At 48.2% G+C, this 15,763-nt stretch overlaps 1 protein-coding gene across 9 annotated transcripts in view; it reads right to left on the bottom strand.

Moving 5' to 3' along the window:
• Window positions 1-15,763, bottom strand: part of PPFIBP1 (PPFIB scaffold protein 1) — a 44,811-nt gene that overhangs the window by 11,105 nt on the left and 17,943 nt on the right. For 2 of the 9 annotated variants that reach the window (XM_078859323.1, XM_078859324.1), the window contains exons 8-23: window positions 15,628-15,720; window positions 14,815-14,926; window positions 12,673-12,705; window positions 11,442-11,503; window positions 10,662-10,746; window positions 9,216-9,304; window positions 8,855-8,967; window positions 8,123-8,188; window positions 7,639-7,699; window positions 6,232-6,270; window positions 5,444-5,473; window positions 4,072-4,270; window positions 3,089-3,206; window positions 2,429-2,557; window positions 1,176-1,326; window positions 594-705 (exon numbers count right to left, since the gene is read on the bottom strand). In XM_078859323.1, the coding sequence (XP_078715449.1) occupies window positions 594-705; window positions 1,176-1,326; window positions 2,429-2,557; window positions 3,089-3,206; window positions 4,072-4,270; window positions 5,444-5,473; window positions 6,232-6,270; window positions 7,639-7,699; window positions 8,123-8,188; window positions 8,855-8,967; window positions 9,216-9,304; window positions 10,662-10,746; window positions 11,442-11,503; window positions 12,673-12,705; window positions 14,815-14,926; window positions 15,628-15,720 (1,492 nt within the window). The remainder of the gene's footprint in view (window positions 1-593; window positions 706-1,175; window positions 1,327-2,428; window positions 2,558-3,088; window positions 3,207-4,071; window positions 4,271-5,443; window positions 5,474-6,231; window positions 6,271-7,638; window positions 7,700-8,122; window positions 8,189-8,854; window positions 8,968-9,215; window positions 9,305-10,661; window positions 10,747-11,441; window positions 11,504-12,672; window positions 12,706-14,814; window positions 14,927-15,627; window positions 15,721-15,763) is intronic. The other 7 variants (XM_078859325.1, XM_078859326.1, XM_078859328.1 and 4 more) reach the window with 7 other exon arrangements.

The following is a 15,763-nucleotide window of genomic DNA, read 5'->3' as shown; positions in this document are numbered from 1 at the left end:
CCAAGCGACAAAGCCACTTTGTCATCGGCGTGATGGGCCTGCATGTAAATTGCGAGAACACGTGGTGTGCAGTGGAATAGTCTGTTCTCCTAGAAGGCTTTGTGTTTTCATATTGGATATACCGCGATGAATGCATTAGGGAACACATTTTTGTTTATAACTCGGATGCGAATTGGATATTATGTGACTGAGTGAACGGAACTACGTCGCGCGAGTAGGAATAAGCGGTCGTACGGCTGCCTCGGCGTAGCATCACACAAAGCGGGATGCTGCTGGATGCTTCTACATGCTACCCACGACTCTTTGTTCACCCCCTTAATATGCCTCATGTGTTATCACTGACTGTGCCTTATCTTATATTACATATTATTTATGATGCGATTTTTCTATATTGCGGGGCTCTTCAGGAACGCAACGACTACCGCGTTATAGGAGAACGGACTTTTCTAGCAGCAGGCCACGGCAAAAACAACGCAAACGTCTGCTGCCCAGTCTCCGCCACGTCCCTCAAGCGCTGGCTGCCCCCCTCAAAGGGCTGGCTGCCCCCCTCAAAGGGCTCTGTGCCTCCTCGTGCCGACGGGCGGGCGACTCACGCGTGACCCAGTTGTAGTCGAGTTCGCCCTTGGAGTTCTCCTCCTCCGAGCCCATTGCCTGCAGGGCCAGCTGCAGCTTCTTCTTGTGCAACGAGTGCTTGATGCCCAGCTCCTGCAGAACGGACACTAGCTGTGACGGCAACTGGGCTGCACAGATGACCATTTATGTGCACTCGAATATCACCTTGGCACATCTCAGCTGAGTATATTGCCATTCCAATTTGATTCTGTCAAAATTCGAGTTTAAATGTCGACCCACATTAGAACTCAAAGAGAACAGGATAGTTAAATTTGCACGAGTGACCGAAGTGACGCAAGATAAAGCGAATAAAGTACAGCAATGAAGCGAATAGAAAGCAGCGCAAAAACTGCGTCACTTGAGAAATCGAAAATATTGCACAAACACAAAATCAATATCGAGCAACACATTCCCTGTAGCGTAAAATCAGCTCGGGCAGACTATTTTTAGACCATAATACAATTACAATAAAGTTCCGACAATTACAATTAGGTTACGCCGCTGACAGATCGCCTACGTCGCCACGTGCGACTCTTGACGCGCGAGTCGGCGGGCGCGCTCACCTTGTCCAGGTCGTGTGCGGTGGCGCGGAGCATGGTCTGCCCGGAGGTGACCCACTGGCGCGCCATGCCCACGTACATGCCCAGGCCCTGCTCGTGAAGCCAGTTGCACACCTGGTCCGTCGACCACTTGGCAAATGGCGCATCCAGGTCGCTGGCAACGAAAACGAAACGGCCGCCGGTGAGCGAGCGCGTACCACGGTGGCGAAAAGTTAACTAACTCGTCGCCTGGTATATAGGAGTTCATAGGTTCGATCTCGACTCTGACGCCCGTATATTTCTGCAGTTGGCATGTTCTCCACGTGGTCATGTGGATTCTTGTCTGGGTCCTCTGGTATTTTCCTCCAGACCTAGAAACATGCTTTTAGAGTATTTGGCTGCTAGAAAGTTCTACATGATAAGCCACTTTGTTGAGCTATCATTTGTGGCCAGGTTGCTTCTGAAGAAGACCTATATAGCTCAGTGGACCTTACCTAGTAAAATAAAAAATAGTTTTGTTTACTTTGTTTTGAGGGCTGCACCTCGCGTGAAGAAACCCCAAAAGAGCATCGCTTGTGATGGAGGCCACGGCTAAGCTAACATGGCTGAAAGGTAAGAGTTATTTGTGTTTTTGGGTTGCTTCCGTAAAGATTAAATTGTTTGTATGCATGTTGAACTCCTTTCGCACCGTACGTAGCCAACCGCACTAATCGGGAGTGGCGTATTGCCTCTCCATGGGAAATCTGCACAATGCACAAAGGTGCATTAGTTGACTTGTTGTCGGCTTCATTTTAATTGCTTACAAAGCTGCAGACCCTGCCCCCGCATAGCCTTATACAAATAATTCCCTTTAAGAGGTGGCCGCCAGGTGGCTTAAGAGGTCAAAGCGTTGAATCCAGGCAGCTGCCTCGAACTAAAATCGGTTGTTGACTGGAGTTGATGGTCACAGCCCAGCCACTAATGACTGCACAAATACAACCCATCACATTACATTTTGTTCTGAAATGAATTCGGATACATTCCAGCTCTGAGAATTAAAATTCGATTGACAGTCATGTGACGGACACTACTCTTATGGTCTCTGTGCAGGCTAGAGGTCACTTGAAGGGATCTCAGAGGAAGCTCTGTGATGTCCGCTTCCGTGGGCTGTAACTATAACGATGGGATATACTGCTCTGCGAGAGAACCGTAAGGATTTTTTTATCTCGTGGCATGAAGCAGATCGCACAAATCTGGATTAAACTGTGGGAAAAATCGCCCGCGCCAAGACGCTTCACCTGGAGCCCCCACGGAGGTCACGTGACCAGCCGAGCCGCGGGTCGGCCGTGGCTCTCAGACCCCCTCTTCGGAACTCCTCCTCGCGCTCCTCCTCGGGGTTTAAGTTCGTCGACTGGCTCCTCTTCAGCCTTTCACGAGCAGGTGGTGAGCAAATGGCAAGGATGGATGGGGAGCAAGGGGGAGGGTGAGAGTGTTTAAAGGGAGGAGGTGGGGGGCAGGGCGGGTGGTAAGAGAGGCAGGGATCAAGTTTTAACCGCAACATGTGGCAGGAAGATTAAAGGGAGTGATTAGAGTGAAACGTGTTTCCAATACGAATCCACTTTAGGATTTGCACATTTTCACCTGCTGCGTATGCATGTGTAGTGCGCCCAACCTCCTGTGATGTGCCGAACGTGCAGCATGGACAGACCATGCCCGGTACTACTACCGATCATGTTGACGATAACTGCATTGCGAATCTTCGGACCGCGCCCTCGGGCGTGCTCTTTAACCACTGTAGTGGCTCGGGGCACGCACAACGAGGAAGTGACTGAGTGGGCATTTTAACGGATGGAAGATTATGTTCTGTTACTGCACAAAAGATCGGAGAAAATAATCGGCTGATATCTTGTAACGACCGCAAAGTATTGACCTCGTGAGCAAAAACACTACCCACTCACATTCCGAAGATTTTTTTGATTCCACGCGACTTCTTCCGAGTCTCGGGCGAGAGCGGAGCGCTGGGAGGGGAGGCGAGCTCCGAGGGACTGAGCCGACCACTTGAGTCCTTGTCCACTTCTGTTCCGCACACGCATACAGCGTCCGTCCGCTCATTCATTAGCAGGCAGCATCAGGCAAGGGTAGCTCAGCGGCTTCCGTAATAGCTTTTAAAGCCCTTATTTTAAAGCACGTCAAATCCCACTCGGCTGTTTCTAGATGTGAAGACAGTTCGATGATTAAGCTACTACTACGGACGGGGCCAGAACTAATAACACGGTTCATAGTTTCAAGCTTAGATCTGTCAGGTTGTAAATTATGGATAAGTAGGATTTAGCGAATTGAAAATTTGGCATGAGTTGGAGCAAAACCAATTGCCTTAAACCAATTTGAATACCTTCTGAAAATGATGAGAAATCCATAAGACAGATTCACGCAAAAGGCGATCGCTAGACAGCAAAATGAGCAATGTAATTATATGCTCATGTTCCCATAATGCCTTTGCTTGTTACGTGACATGACCCCACTGCTCGTCGAACGCACAGAGCCTTGTTTGGATTACCAATCCAAAAGAGTAAGAATTATGGCCATGTTATTTTAGACGACGGCAGGACAAATGAGACAACCGTAGACCGGTTTCATCCTTGTTCAGAAACATCGGTACAGTGTAGCCATCATTGCCTACTGCCGTCTTGTGCCTCGGATGCCTCGTAGGCTTTGTGCAGACAGGCCCTCTTCGTGGTCACCAGGGGGACAGTTTTGGCACTGGCCATGGACGACAACAATAAACCAACACCCTGTGTGTAAGCGATGAGAGACAATCGAGTTATTCCAGCCAGGCTTCACAGTAAATCTGCGCGAGGGGGCCATGCACAAACACAGAGACGCTCTCTTGCTCCACGTCCCATCAGGTGACCCGCGCAGGTGGCGTGCACGAGCGACGTACCCAGGTTGGGCGCGCTGGCCGTGCGCTTGCCTCCCTTCACCTTGAAGAACCCACGCCCAAATGAGGCCCTGGGTTTGCGAGCCGCCCCCCCGCTGGCCCCCTCGTCGGCAAGGTGCCGCTCCAGCGCGGGGGAGCTGGGGGAGCTGGGGGGCAGGGTCTGCAGGCGGGACCCTCCTTCCTCCTCCTGCAACGCCTTGTTCTGTGGGTGAGCGAGTGGGAATCGCACGGAACGTCAATGATTTCTGCCGAAGAAGATGTGTGAGCGCTCGGCGCTGGAAGCGAAAGGGGGGTGCCAGTGGCAGGCAGCGGACACGAGAAGAAGCACAGCGGCGAGTTATAGCGTAGCTTTTCGTGGTTGTGCTGCCGTTTAGAGCATTTGGCTGCTATCAATTTCCACATGATAAGCTACTTCGTTGAGCTTCTGAATTAGAGCTATTTCGCTCAGTGGGCCTTACCTGGTAAAATAAAAATAGTTTATAGTTTATTTTATGTGGCTCTCCGATGTGTTTTTCAGTTGCACTGCGTGTTGTTGGGCTCGATGTGCGATCCTCTTCACAAACGGTTCCTGAACAACCACCACTAAACAACAGTTCCTGAAGAAGCTCCCAGCAATTGGAGCAAACATTCGGAGATCGTGCTGAACACCACGCGGGAGCATCATGCTGCAGTGAGAGCGTGCTGGTTTGTGTGGCAAAATAAACCCACGTAGAGGCCTTCGGTGTCCGGGAAATGTGAGAGAGCGATGTCTCTTCGTGTGCGCAGGCTTTGAACAAAATTTTATCCCTCTGCGCCAATCATTTCAACATTGTTGGCAAGAACCGGCAAGGACATGAACTCGTGACTGTTATTAACGCATGCGCTCACACGCTGTTAATTTAACGGCACAATCGGTGCTTTTCTACGAGTGAAAAAAGCCCCACTTTTGAAACGAAGCTCAGCCACAAACGCACGGTAAGCGAGTTTGCCTTGAAACTTTCCACACGGTTTGTTTTCAGCGATTCTGGCACACCGACACAAACAGCAGTGGCCTCGCAAACACGGGCCCGGCGCTCCCCCAATGGTGGGCGGCAGCATGAAGAAGCACCGAATTTGAGGCTCACAAAGAGTTAAAAACAATCCACCAAGCAAACATTTGAAGCCGCGTTTCCTCATTAAATCAAGAGAAGCGCCAAGTCGGCTGTTAAGGTAAAATTAAACAATGCTCACAAAAAATCTGGTCAATTAAATCTCATCACTGATTTTGGTGAACATTGTTTGTTTTAAATCTGAGAAGCACAAGGCAGAACCTGTTAGAAGCGCATCACTGGGCAGACATAAGACATCTACGAAGTGAATTGACCAGTCAAACAGCAGACTTGTGTGTGCCTCTAACCTGTATTATCACTTCAAGGCGCTGGGCCAGCTACAGGTGAAGAAATCACACACAGACAGCCCACACACAAAGGCAACGGTGAATTCAGGGATCGCGTAGCAGAGGCATGTGAGCCAACGGCACAGCGGAAAAGTGCGTGAAACGTTAAATAACGGTGAATTACGTGACAACACAAAACATACGCGGCTTTGGTTAGCGCCGTATGTTAAGGAACACAAATGAAGGGGCAGCTGTGGTAAAAAGACGTGGAGAAGAGAAGGCATACACATGCAAAAGATGCCCTATCTGCGTACACAACGATTAGTGCGAGTTAATATCACGACTGGCGGTAAGGTGGCTCAGCGGGAGAGTGAGCGGCTCGCAATCACAAGGTTGCAGGCATAAATCCTGGTAGGCGAGGGGGGGTTGACTCAGCCTATCATTCTGAAAGTGTCGATAAAACGAGTACCACTTTGTGGGTTAGTCAACAGTGGTTGTCCTATGGATATAGTCGCCTTTGCCATAGGACTGGGATTTCCGTGATCGCCCATGCCATAGGACTGTGGAATTTCCACCACCTGCTCTGCCGGGGGTTGTAAACAAGGAGATGAGTGGCAATGCCACAATGTCCATTTGAGCAGCAGGGAATATCTTTCACTTTTTTATTTTACTCCACGCAAGCAGCACTCGGCACGTTCCAGGAAGGGGACAAGAGCAGGAGAGTTCAGTGCTCGGCGGGGGGGCTCATCGGGTAATGCGGGGCAGGCGAACAGAGCTGGAGGAGGGAGGGAGGGCTACGCTCGCACTACCTCGGCAGGCTCGCGTCCCTTCCGCTCCCACACCACACTCTGTAGGAGGGGGACGACAGCCGAGAGGCATTCCGGCAAGTGAGACGGAAAAAGACTGAAACCACACTAACGCACGTGCGAAACATTAAGACGCGCGGCACAGTACGATCCTTGTTTGGAAACTTTTCAAGGCCTCTCCTGGCCCCTGGCACGCACGGCCAAACACAGCGACCGACAGTCAACTTTGCGAGACGCCCTTCCCCCCTCGCAGTTCTTTACCAAACTGAACTTCGCTTACTCCGATTGCAGCCATGGTCATTTTGCACAAATCCTCCAGTGCAGATTAATATTTTAAACTTGTGGTTGGCTTGCGCATCAAAATGATAACGTATTTTTACTCGTTTGAGTTTATTACTTGTCTACATTCACCATCAACATCAGTCACGACCGATTCACCGCTACGCGGCTGCAAATTAACGGCGTGCCGGCGCAGTGACGTATGCAGCGGCATACGTTACGATTCTTACCACATCACAGTGAATGACGTTGCGTGATTGAAGTTGCTTTTAGCCATGAACATCAACCCAACCGTGATCACGTGACCTTATCTATGCACTAAAAAAAAACATGCTTCTACATTGAGGAGCGACAGCGTTCCACTACAGCAGCCGATTGGCTGGGTCTGGGCTGCACGGCCCCCCACGCTGACCCTTTTTGCCCCCAGCTGACTAAACTTCAGGAACGAAAGGCTGGAGCACGTGCTTCCTGCACTTGACGCAATCGGACTTTAGCTGCCAAATAGTGTAGCTCACCGCACACAAGTGTACATACTAACACACACACACAGACCACGGGCCAAAACACACGCAGCTATAACAGCAGCCCACTGTGTCCCCATGGGAGAGAGGGACAGGGAAAATCTCACCCATGCCAGATTGCTGTTTACACTAGCCACCTACTGCATTTAAACCCACAGCACTCACTGGAAATGTCCCATTTGTGGTGGGTACGCCGTGAATTGATTTCGCTCACCCTCTGCTGCATTCCGATTTCATTTTGTTTATAATCTCTCCAAATCAGAAAGTCGAACGGCAGATGTGGCTATCCTCCTCCAGTAGAAGAGGATAGCTCACAGTATGTCACCAATCTCAAACGGCGAATAACATCTCTTTTACTTTTACACCTCCAAGAGTGCCACTTATCGATAGCCAGTTGGCACTTTGGGCATTTGTGCCTCTGCTCAGAAATAGTGACACCACTGCCCGCTTCACTCATTCGCCACTGGCAGTATTTCAGATGTTCACCACGAAAACCGTGCACAGGCTGAGCCACCAATCACGACATGAGCTTATCCCGCACGTCGCTAATAAACTCGCCAACATGGCAAGGATACAGCAAAAAAGAATCCCGCAGGAAATGCACGCGTACCTTCTCTGCGACGTCTTGTTGGACGTGCTCAGGGCTGCTGGCGGACTGCCAGTCACGTGACCTGTAACCCGGAGTCATGGAAAACACGGCCACACGCGAATTGAAAGGAAGTTGCTTTTGTATGCTTATGTTGCCTTGCTTTGTACACACGCAGTAAAGAGAGCGAGGCAGGGTCGCGGACAGATCTGGAATGCGAACGCAGGCTTCAAATGCGACGCCGATCAAAAGGATAATCTTGACTTGAAGGACAGCAGAACCCAAAAAGTATTAATCAATAATAGCAGGAAACTCTGATGTCGGATATTCAAAGGCTTGTAATGGTCAAAGGTGCATTATGTAAAATTATTAGAAAGAACGGGGTATAAAATAGCAGTTTGGAAAATGAAACATGTTTAATTAAGGATGTGAACAACATAAAATATCTGGGTTTTAACTTCATGTGGCTTTAAAAGGCTTTAGGTTTAATGTGGCCACTGGAAATCACCTGGACGCTGGCTGCGGTGCCATCTCCTGCACAGCCTCATCACTGTCTTCTCCCTTCTGTGCGTCTCTGATCACAAGAGAAAGAGCGGCGTTAAAAAACAAAAGAAAGCCACTCGCGCAGACCCACCCATGACCGTTCACCATAACCCCAAAGTGAACCCACACCAGCCAACAGGGGTGCATTGTCACTGTCCGGCACGGGGAGTGTTAACCCATGCCATCACAGCACGGGGGTTTAAACACCTGGACACGGGGTCCCGTGTTGCTTGTTCGCCAGAATGTGATCAATCTTTGAGATGTTAAAGCCCGCCGTTACATTTTGCCGATTTTCTCTTTTCACTTAAAAAGGGCACAAAACACCGTGGTGAGACACATGCTTGGAAATGCAACGACAGCCAGGAAGAGGAACACGTGGGTTAGAGAGCAAACGTCAGGTAAGTGACATCGTTCCATTTGTTAGGAAATGTATGTGGGCTGGGGCAGGACGTGTCACGGCTACAAGGCATGACGACAGACATACGGTCAAGAATCATGAAGGAGTGGGAGCCAAGGAATGGAACTGTGTCCTAGACTATGTCTGCCAAGGAGATGGAGTGATGAAACCAGCTCATGAAGCAGGTGCTGGCTGGATTGCTCTATCGAGGGATCATGTGAAATGGCAGCGGATTGGTGAGGCCTTCATCCAGCAGTGGAATAACCATGGCCAATGCTGATTAGATTTAGTTAATCTCACCCGTTTTCAGTGGGATAATCCACTGTCTCTACATCATCGGCTTTGATCTGCAGTGGTTGCTCTGGCTCTGTGTCAGCAGACGGGGCGGCATCTTTCTGAACACCAAAACTCTCCTGCACAACAAAAAAAAACCACACCTGCTTAACATGTACAATTTCGACTTATATAGTGTCTAAATACAAATGCACGTCAAGGCACTGATACTTTTGCTCAATTGTTTATTTTTCATTAAGAATGCTAATAAGTTCCCAAGTACACGAACAGCCCTTTTCATCAATGCCCAAATTAAAGTGATAACGTTAATTACAGCGGCGCGCGCAGCGAGAGATTCCATTGCGGGGAAAACGAGACGCACGCTCACCTCGCCCAGGAATTCCTCGGCGTCCATGTTCATCATCTCTGCGCTCAGGTTATCGTCGCTCGAACTGCCCGGTAGTCGCTCAGAAGACCCTGCCCAGGACACACAAAAGACGGCATTTCCATACGATAAGAACGTCAGGGATTTGCTTTCTTATGCACCATCTTGTCCGAATAAAAAGACAGCCACAACATCGTGTGCTTTCGGATGCATTTCTGCTGCTGTCTGGAACACTCTTCCTCCTGATATTAGGAAGCCACTGGAGCTATGCACTTTAACACATCTAGATTGCAAACCAATTACTTTAAAACTGCTTTTTGTGTTTAGTTTGTTGTCCTTCCCCCGCACCTCCGATTAGCACGATTGGCTACGTATGGTGCGAAAGAAGTTCAACACACATACATACACGTATACAAAGAATCAGAGCGAGGTGCACACTTGGTATTACACATTGAGAGACACAAAAAGGAACACATCAAGGAAGGAGCACGAATCAGAGGCATCATAATGATAATCGGGAAAAGTAGGTGAGCTCAGGGAGGACGAGTCACTGGCCAGGATGATGGCCGACGGACGAGACTGGTGACAGAATGGCAGAGAGAGGAGGAAACGCGTCAAAGAAGAGGAGCACCACGAAGATAGAGCGGTGAGATTGGTTCCTATGTGGGAGACGGATGGTGGCAGCACTGGACCATGAGGGATGGTGATGGCCTTCATCCAGTAGTGGACTGATCGTAGCTGGTGATGATGACTTTATATTTCACGCAATATTTTTTCCATGATATATAGTACAATTTTATCTAAGAATCAGACCACATGTATTTTACATCCACGTATTTTGCTTATTCATTTATATATATAAATTTGAAAATGAAAATGTATTTCAGTGCAATGCCATCAAGACAAGCGAGTGGCTCAGAAACATGCTGGAGATTTACATTTTAATATTAACGGTGATTTCACTAGATGGAAAGTCACTGCATCCAAAAAATTCGGAGAGTTTTAGCAAAGTGCTCAGTTTTATAGAATTGATTTAAGTACAAAGACAGGACAAGCATAACATAATTTAAGAATAAAAGCAGAAAAGGATAGACAAACCAATGTATAACACCGCTCACTCTGGTAATTACGAGAAACTAATTAAGACTGAGCAATGCACCTTAATTAAATCAGACCAATGCAGCTCATGGAGATAATAAGTTTAAGGCAAGTGACTTACATTGTATAAAATACAATAATTGCCTTCGGAAGGTAATTTACCAAAAAGTAATGAGGGCAAAGTTTTATACTTTTCCAACAAATAATGATATCACTACTTTATAACATTATCAAGAGGAGGCAATTAAAAAGTAGTTACGAATCTTAAAAAAACAATGGGATAAAGCCCTCATGAAGGCAGTGAGAAGAAGGCGGTGAGAAGAAGGCAGCGAGAGGCAGGAGACCACCCACCTTTCTTACCCTTGGCGGCCAGCACCATCTCCTGCACCTTCCTGTAGCGCGTCAGGGACTGCCGCAGATCGTCTATCATGTGGTCCTGAAATTGCATACGAGAGGGGGCGGGGAGTACGAAGTCACATGGGTGAGGACACGCTCGTGTCCATCGCGACAGGTTAACACCACTGCCAGCCCAAAAGGGCTTCATCTGCACACACGTACAGCCCTTTTGTCTGTCCACTGCTGGATAAGGGCCTCCCCATGCGGTGCGGGTTAGGGGGGTTATTTGACGACGCTTCACCAGGCTGCGGGTCGGTGAAGGCAGGGAGCATAGATGATAGTACAGTACAAAAATGGCTTTCACTAAACTGCCCTCTGCTGCCTACAACAGACTCCAGCAGCAACCCACAACACCTGTTACATGGAAGCACGAACTAGGCCTAACCCTGCTAACGAGACAGGGTGCGCCTGCGAGCTGATTTGGTCAAAGGAGGCCTTACTTGATTTCCTCTTAAATCAATCTAAGGCCATAAATTAGCCAGCAGACAAAACCTCTTAATATTGACATAAAAAGTAAACACAGGTTGTTCATCTCGTTGCTTTACTTTACAAGTCACTCCTAACCTGAACCCTGCGCAGCTTTAGTTGATTGGTGAATGTTGCAGTTCCAAGCTGAAGCTTAGTATTAGGCTGCTGTGAGTTTCTTTGGCATCGTGCAGTCAAACACAATCTGTCTGCACCTCGTATGAAAGTGACCACAGATTCAGCTAACGATGCATCTGGCGTGAGACGAACCTTGTCCTCATTGGCAGCCATCAGTGACTCCATCGCCACCTTTAGCCGGTGTATTTCTTGATCTGTAAAGCCCAAAGAACGAAAAAGCATGAATGTTAATTTTACAGACTAATAGCTCACACATGACACTGAGCCAGAGTAGGCATACATTACAATACCATAGGGAAATGAAACGTGTTCTCATCTCTCATAGTCTGCATGCATCACGGCTCACGAGTAAGTTGAAATCGGGTAATGTCGATGCAAATGCGACACAAAGGCCTGCGTTCCAATCAGTAGGTGCCCCTGAGTAGTGCATGTATTAATAAATAACACACTCACAAGTGTTCGAGATACCCATACATTTTGCTCGCCTCCACTCTACAACTTTCGTACACCGTGAAAGTGAGATAAAACCGGGGGTGGTCCACGATGGACGCTGCCACGAGCGAAGCGAATTGTGATGTTGCGAGAACAACAGTTTGGCAGAAGCACAAATCCGTACGAGTCAAGGCACTGCACCGCAGGCAAAGCAAACACAATCCCCGGATCGACAGCAGCACATCCGGCGCTTTGCACTCAGTGGAAACGCTCAGTGGACCGAGGCGTCCTGCTCACAGCGGCCAGCACTGATGGCAGCAGCGTGTGCACAAACTGTTATTGAGACAACGCAACGACGGGCAGAACCGTGCGGTGAGAGCACAAGGGTGCACGTGCAGGGGTCCTGCAAAGCAAGGTTAATGTTTGATTGCAGGCAAAATGGTGAGATGGGGGGGGGGTGGGCGGGCGGTGGTGGGTTCGAAAGCAGGAAACCTGCGGAAAAACGAGATGGGATTATTTACAACCCACAAGCTCGGAGACGCTGCTACGCATCTGTCAGCGCGGACGCGTAGAGGCCAAAATGGATGCGGGAAAAGCTGTGGAGGTGGAGCGGTACTGAAGATGTTTACGAGACGCAAGCCCCGCGATGTTATTGGTGCAGCTGTTGTTAAAAAAGCATGGACTGGAGAACATATGCTTGCATACGCACACACCATGCAGGACTGACGTTAGAAATGCGTTTCAGAACTCTTTTCGTCAAACATCATTCAACACCAAACATTCTTGCGGAGCGTGCCAAATTTTGAGCATTGAAACAAATTTAATGAGCGCGTGGTTACGAAAGACAAGTCGTGGAAATAGAATTCAAGAACATATAGGTGAACTGTTCCCGCGATCCGGAGGGAGTGAACGTAGAGCAAAGCCAGCTTACGTCTGTCTCTCAGCATCCGTTTTAATTCCTCCTCTGCCCGCGATCAACGAGGAAAATCACAAGGCAACATTAATGAAACAGCCACAACACCAAGCCGCATGCCCCAGAAAACCCCAACAACATCATCGAAGCCAACCTCCGGAGCAGAGTAGATTACCTCTTAATAATAAAACACATGGAAAATCTAGTATAAGTCATCGCACACTGCTCAAAAGTTATTTGGTGATGCAGCAAATCTGTCGTGTTTTTTAAATTCTTAATTTCACAGATCAATACGGATTCCTACGGGCGCTGACAAGCTAAGGTGGAAGCCACCAGGATATTTAAATAAAAGCGCATTATAGGAGGCCTCAAATATTGAATTTCTGTACCTGATTACTTTGCAACCGATCAACACATTTTCATTACTATCGCTGTTACTTTACTCGTAAAACACCAAGATGTTTGGTGAAACATTGGCTGTGTGAAGGGGGCGGTAAGTGGTGAGAATTGTTCTTTGCTGCATCCAAACACGGTGCGTGCAGAACGGCAAGCGGAGTCACAGTTCGATTCAATCATCGACCCTTCTTTTAACACTGTGGTGAATTATTATCACGACCCTCATTTATCCAGGATAGCCTCACCCAGTTTCATGACTCTTTATCAGGAGGGTCCTGTCGCGTTTTTGCAGTAGAGCGACGATGATTGCAACGTCCGTTCCAAATGAGTAATTTTACAGACAAGGTATACGAATTGAATGAAAACGGCGATTCTTCAGACGCACTTCGATGCGTGAATCGTGAGCTCAGAATTTCAACACCGAGCTGAAGAATCGACGTGTCTCTGCACCCCTAGCAGCAAATGCACCAGCAGCAACCACCTCCTCCCTTGGTTATAAGCAAGGCGGCCACTTCGTGCGTAACACCAGACAGAGACAGCGCATCCTGAAGCCACCATCACCACCCAGGCCGTGCAAGTCACGATGACGTTGCAGACACATTCACTGCAGCGCTGTAACGTGTTCTTTCAAGGTTTTATTTTTAATCAGACCAGTCTGACAGTTAAAGAGACCTATAAATATCTTATTTTGAAAAGTCAATTACCCAAAACAAGCGTGCACTTTTTACCGTAATATTACAAATGGCACTCTAAAACATACATTAAAAAGCAGTATAATTTACATTTGCCTTGCATCTAACTGCTCGGCACGTAACGACTTGCCACCCTTACAATTTGATGAACGGCCGTGATCTGGGATTTGTAATTATTTACATTGTGGTTAATGTAACACCTCCAGTGGCTGCAGAGGTTGCATACACCGATTATAAACAACATATACCAATCAAAGCCGAGGACCAAATCACCTGGAATGTACCAAATCTCATCTCGGAAGCTAAGAGGGTTGAGCCTGGAGAGTGCTTGCATTGGTGGCCACCATGCGTGACAGGTGTTACAGGCTGTACACTACACTGTGGCAGCAGAGGGCAATGCAGAGGATTCCGATGTTTAACCTAACTTCTTCTACGCTTCTACATTTATGCTCGTGCCTTCACCAACCTGGCCTGGCTAGCGAGCGTGGCAAACTATGGCCAAACGACCTCCATGAGTGACAAGGTGGAGGGTGACTTTCTGTAATGGTAGTGGACAAACGGACTGTACAAGTACACACAAATATAATGGACTGTACATGTACACACAAATCGAAAATAATAAACTCCGCATTGCCATAGTCTTCGTGTTCTAAGAAATGCGCAATAACAAATTAAGTTACATCATGGGACCTCTTGCCAGTGGAAGGTGTTAAGATGTTAAAACACCAAACAGAAACCTTTTGCAAGGAATCTGGTGTTGACCAATCGGTTTCCAAGTAAATTAATATATTACTCAAGCATGTTTTTTTATTTGCATGTTCTGCACAAGTATATGTGGCTAATGCAGGCATGATTACTTGAAAAAGGTGTCCGTTTTGTGGTTTAACATCTTAAGGGTAAAACCTATTCTTATAATAAATGAAGTTATTATCATCATTATTAAACAATTCGTCCGTATTCTATGACATCGCCACAAGCCTGGCGAACGCGACGGGAGTAACCACAAGCGTATGCGGTTTATCGGGTGCAGTTCAGCGGGCGCGGTGGCGGTGGCGGTGCGTGGCGGCGGCACCTTTCTCGACGGTCTCGGCCTGCTCCGTCATCTGGTTGACGAGCTGGTCCTTGAGTCCCTCCACCTCCACCTCACGCTGCATCAGCAGTTCCTGCAGCTCGTCCAGCTCCACCTGCGGAGGGGGGGGGGGTCCCGACAGCGCGCACGGCGCTCAGTGCCAGCCACATGAGGCGCCACCACCCTTTGCCTTCTACGAGCACAGGGGTGGGGAAACCTCCAAGCCGTGGGCCAGACACGGCCCGCGACTTCATTTCATAGGGCCCAGAGCAAAACGACGGCCTACTAGTTTGAAACAGACAGCAACTTGTATTTGTCAAAAGCTGCAAGTATCTTAGCCACACTAATGGAGTACTAGAAGGGGGAATGTTTTTGACATGGTATTTATAATTTTAGAATGCTGTGTCAACTGCAAAAGTGAGCCATAGGCATATTTCATGTTATTTTTTTTTGGAAAATGCCTTACACGTGTTAATGTGTTTCCCGACAAAAGTTTCGGGAAGTCCTATTTGGCCCTTGGTAAAGGGAGAGGTTCCCCACCCTTGTACAAGTGGCTATAAACACAACGATGATTTATAAATAACATAGAAAATGCAATAGAGCCTCGCAATCCTGCCGGACACGTGGCCAATACGAGATAAAAATACATCGATGAGAACTCAACTTGAGATGAAAACATTTTCTTGTCAAGTCTCTCTCAACAGACGTATAAAAAAAACACATGTATCACACACAAGGGGGCATGCACACGACACGCATCAACGAAGTGATGCACACAGATGCACAAAGACGCACAGGGAACTCTGAGCGACAAACCTTGGCTTGCAAGCACTCTCGCTCCCAATGCTGTCGCTCGTATTGTACCTGTCCGATTTTCAGTTTCATGCTGGCCAGCTTGGCCATGGCAGACTGGCAGTGAGCACATGGCAGAGAGGCGCACGCAGAGGGACAG

This window comes from Lampetra fluviatilis, chromosome 8, assembly GCF_964198595.1.
Source record: "Lampetra fluviatilis chromosome 8, kcLamFluv1.1, whole genome shotgun sequence".
NCBI lineage: Eukaryota > Metazoa > Chordata > Hyperoartia > Petromyzontiformes > Petromyzontidae > Lampetra > Lampetra fluviatilis.
The sequence above is the reverse complement of the archived record's forward strand: the minus strand, read 5'-3'. Positions and strand labels throughout refer to the sequence as shown.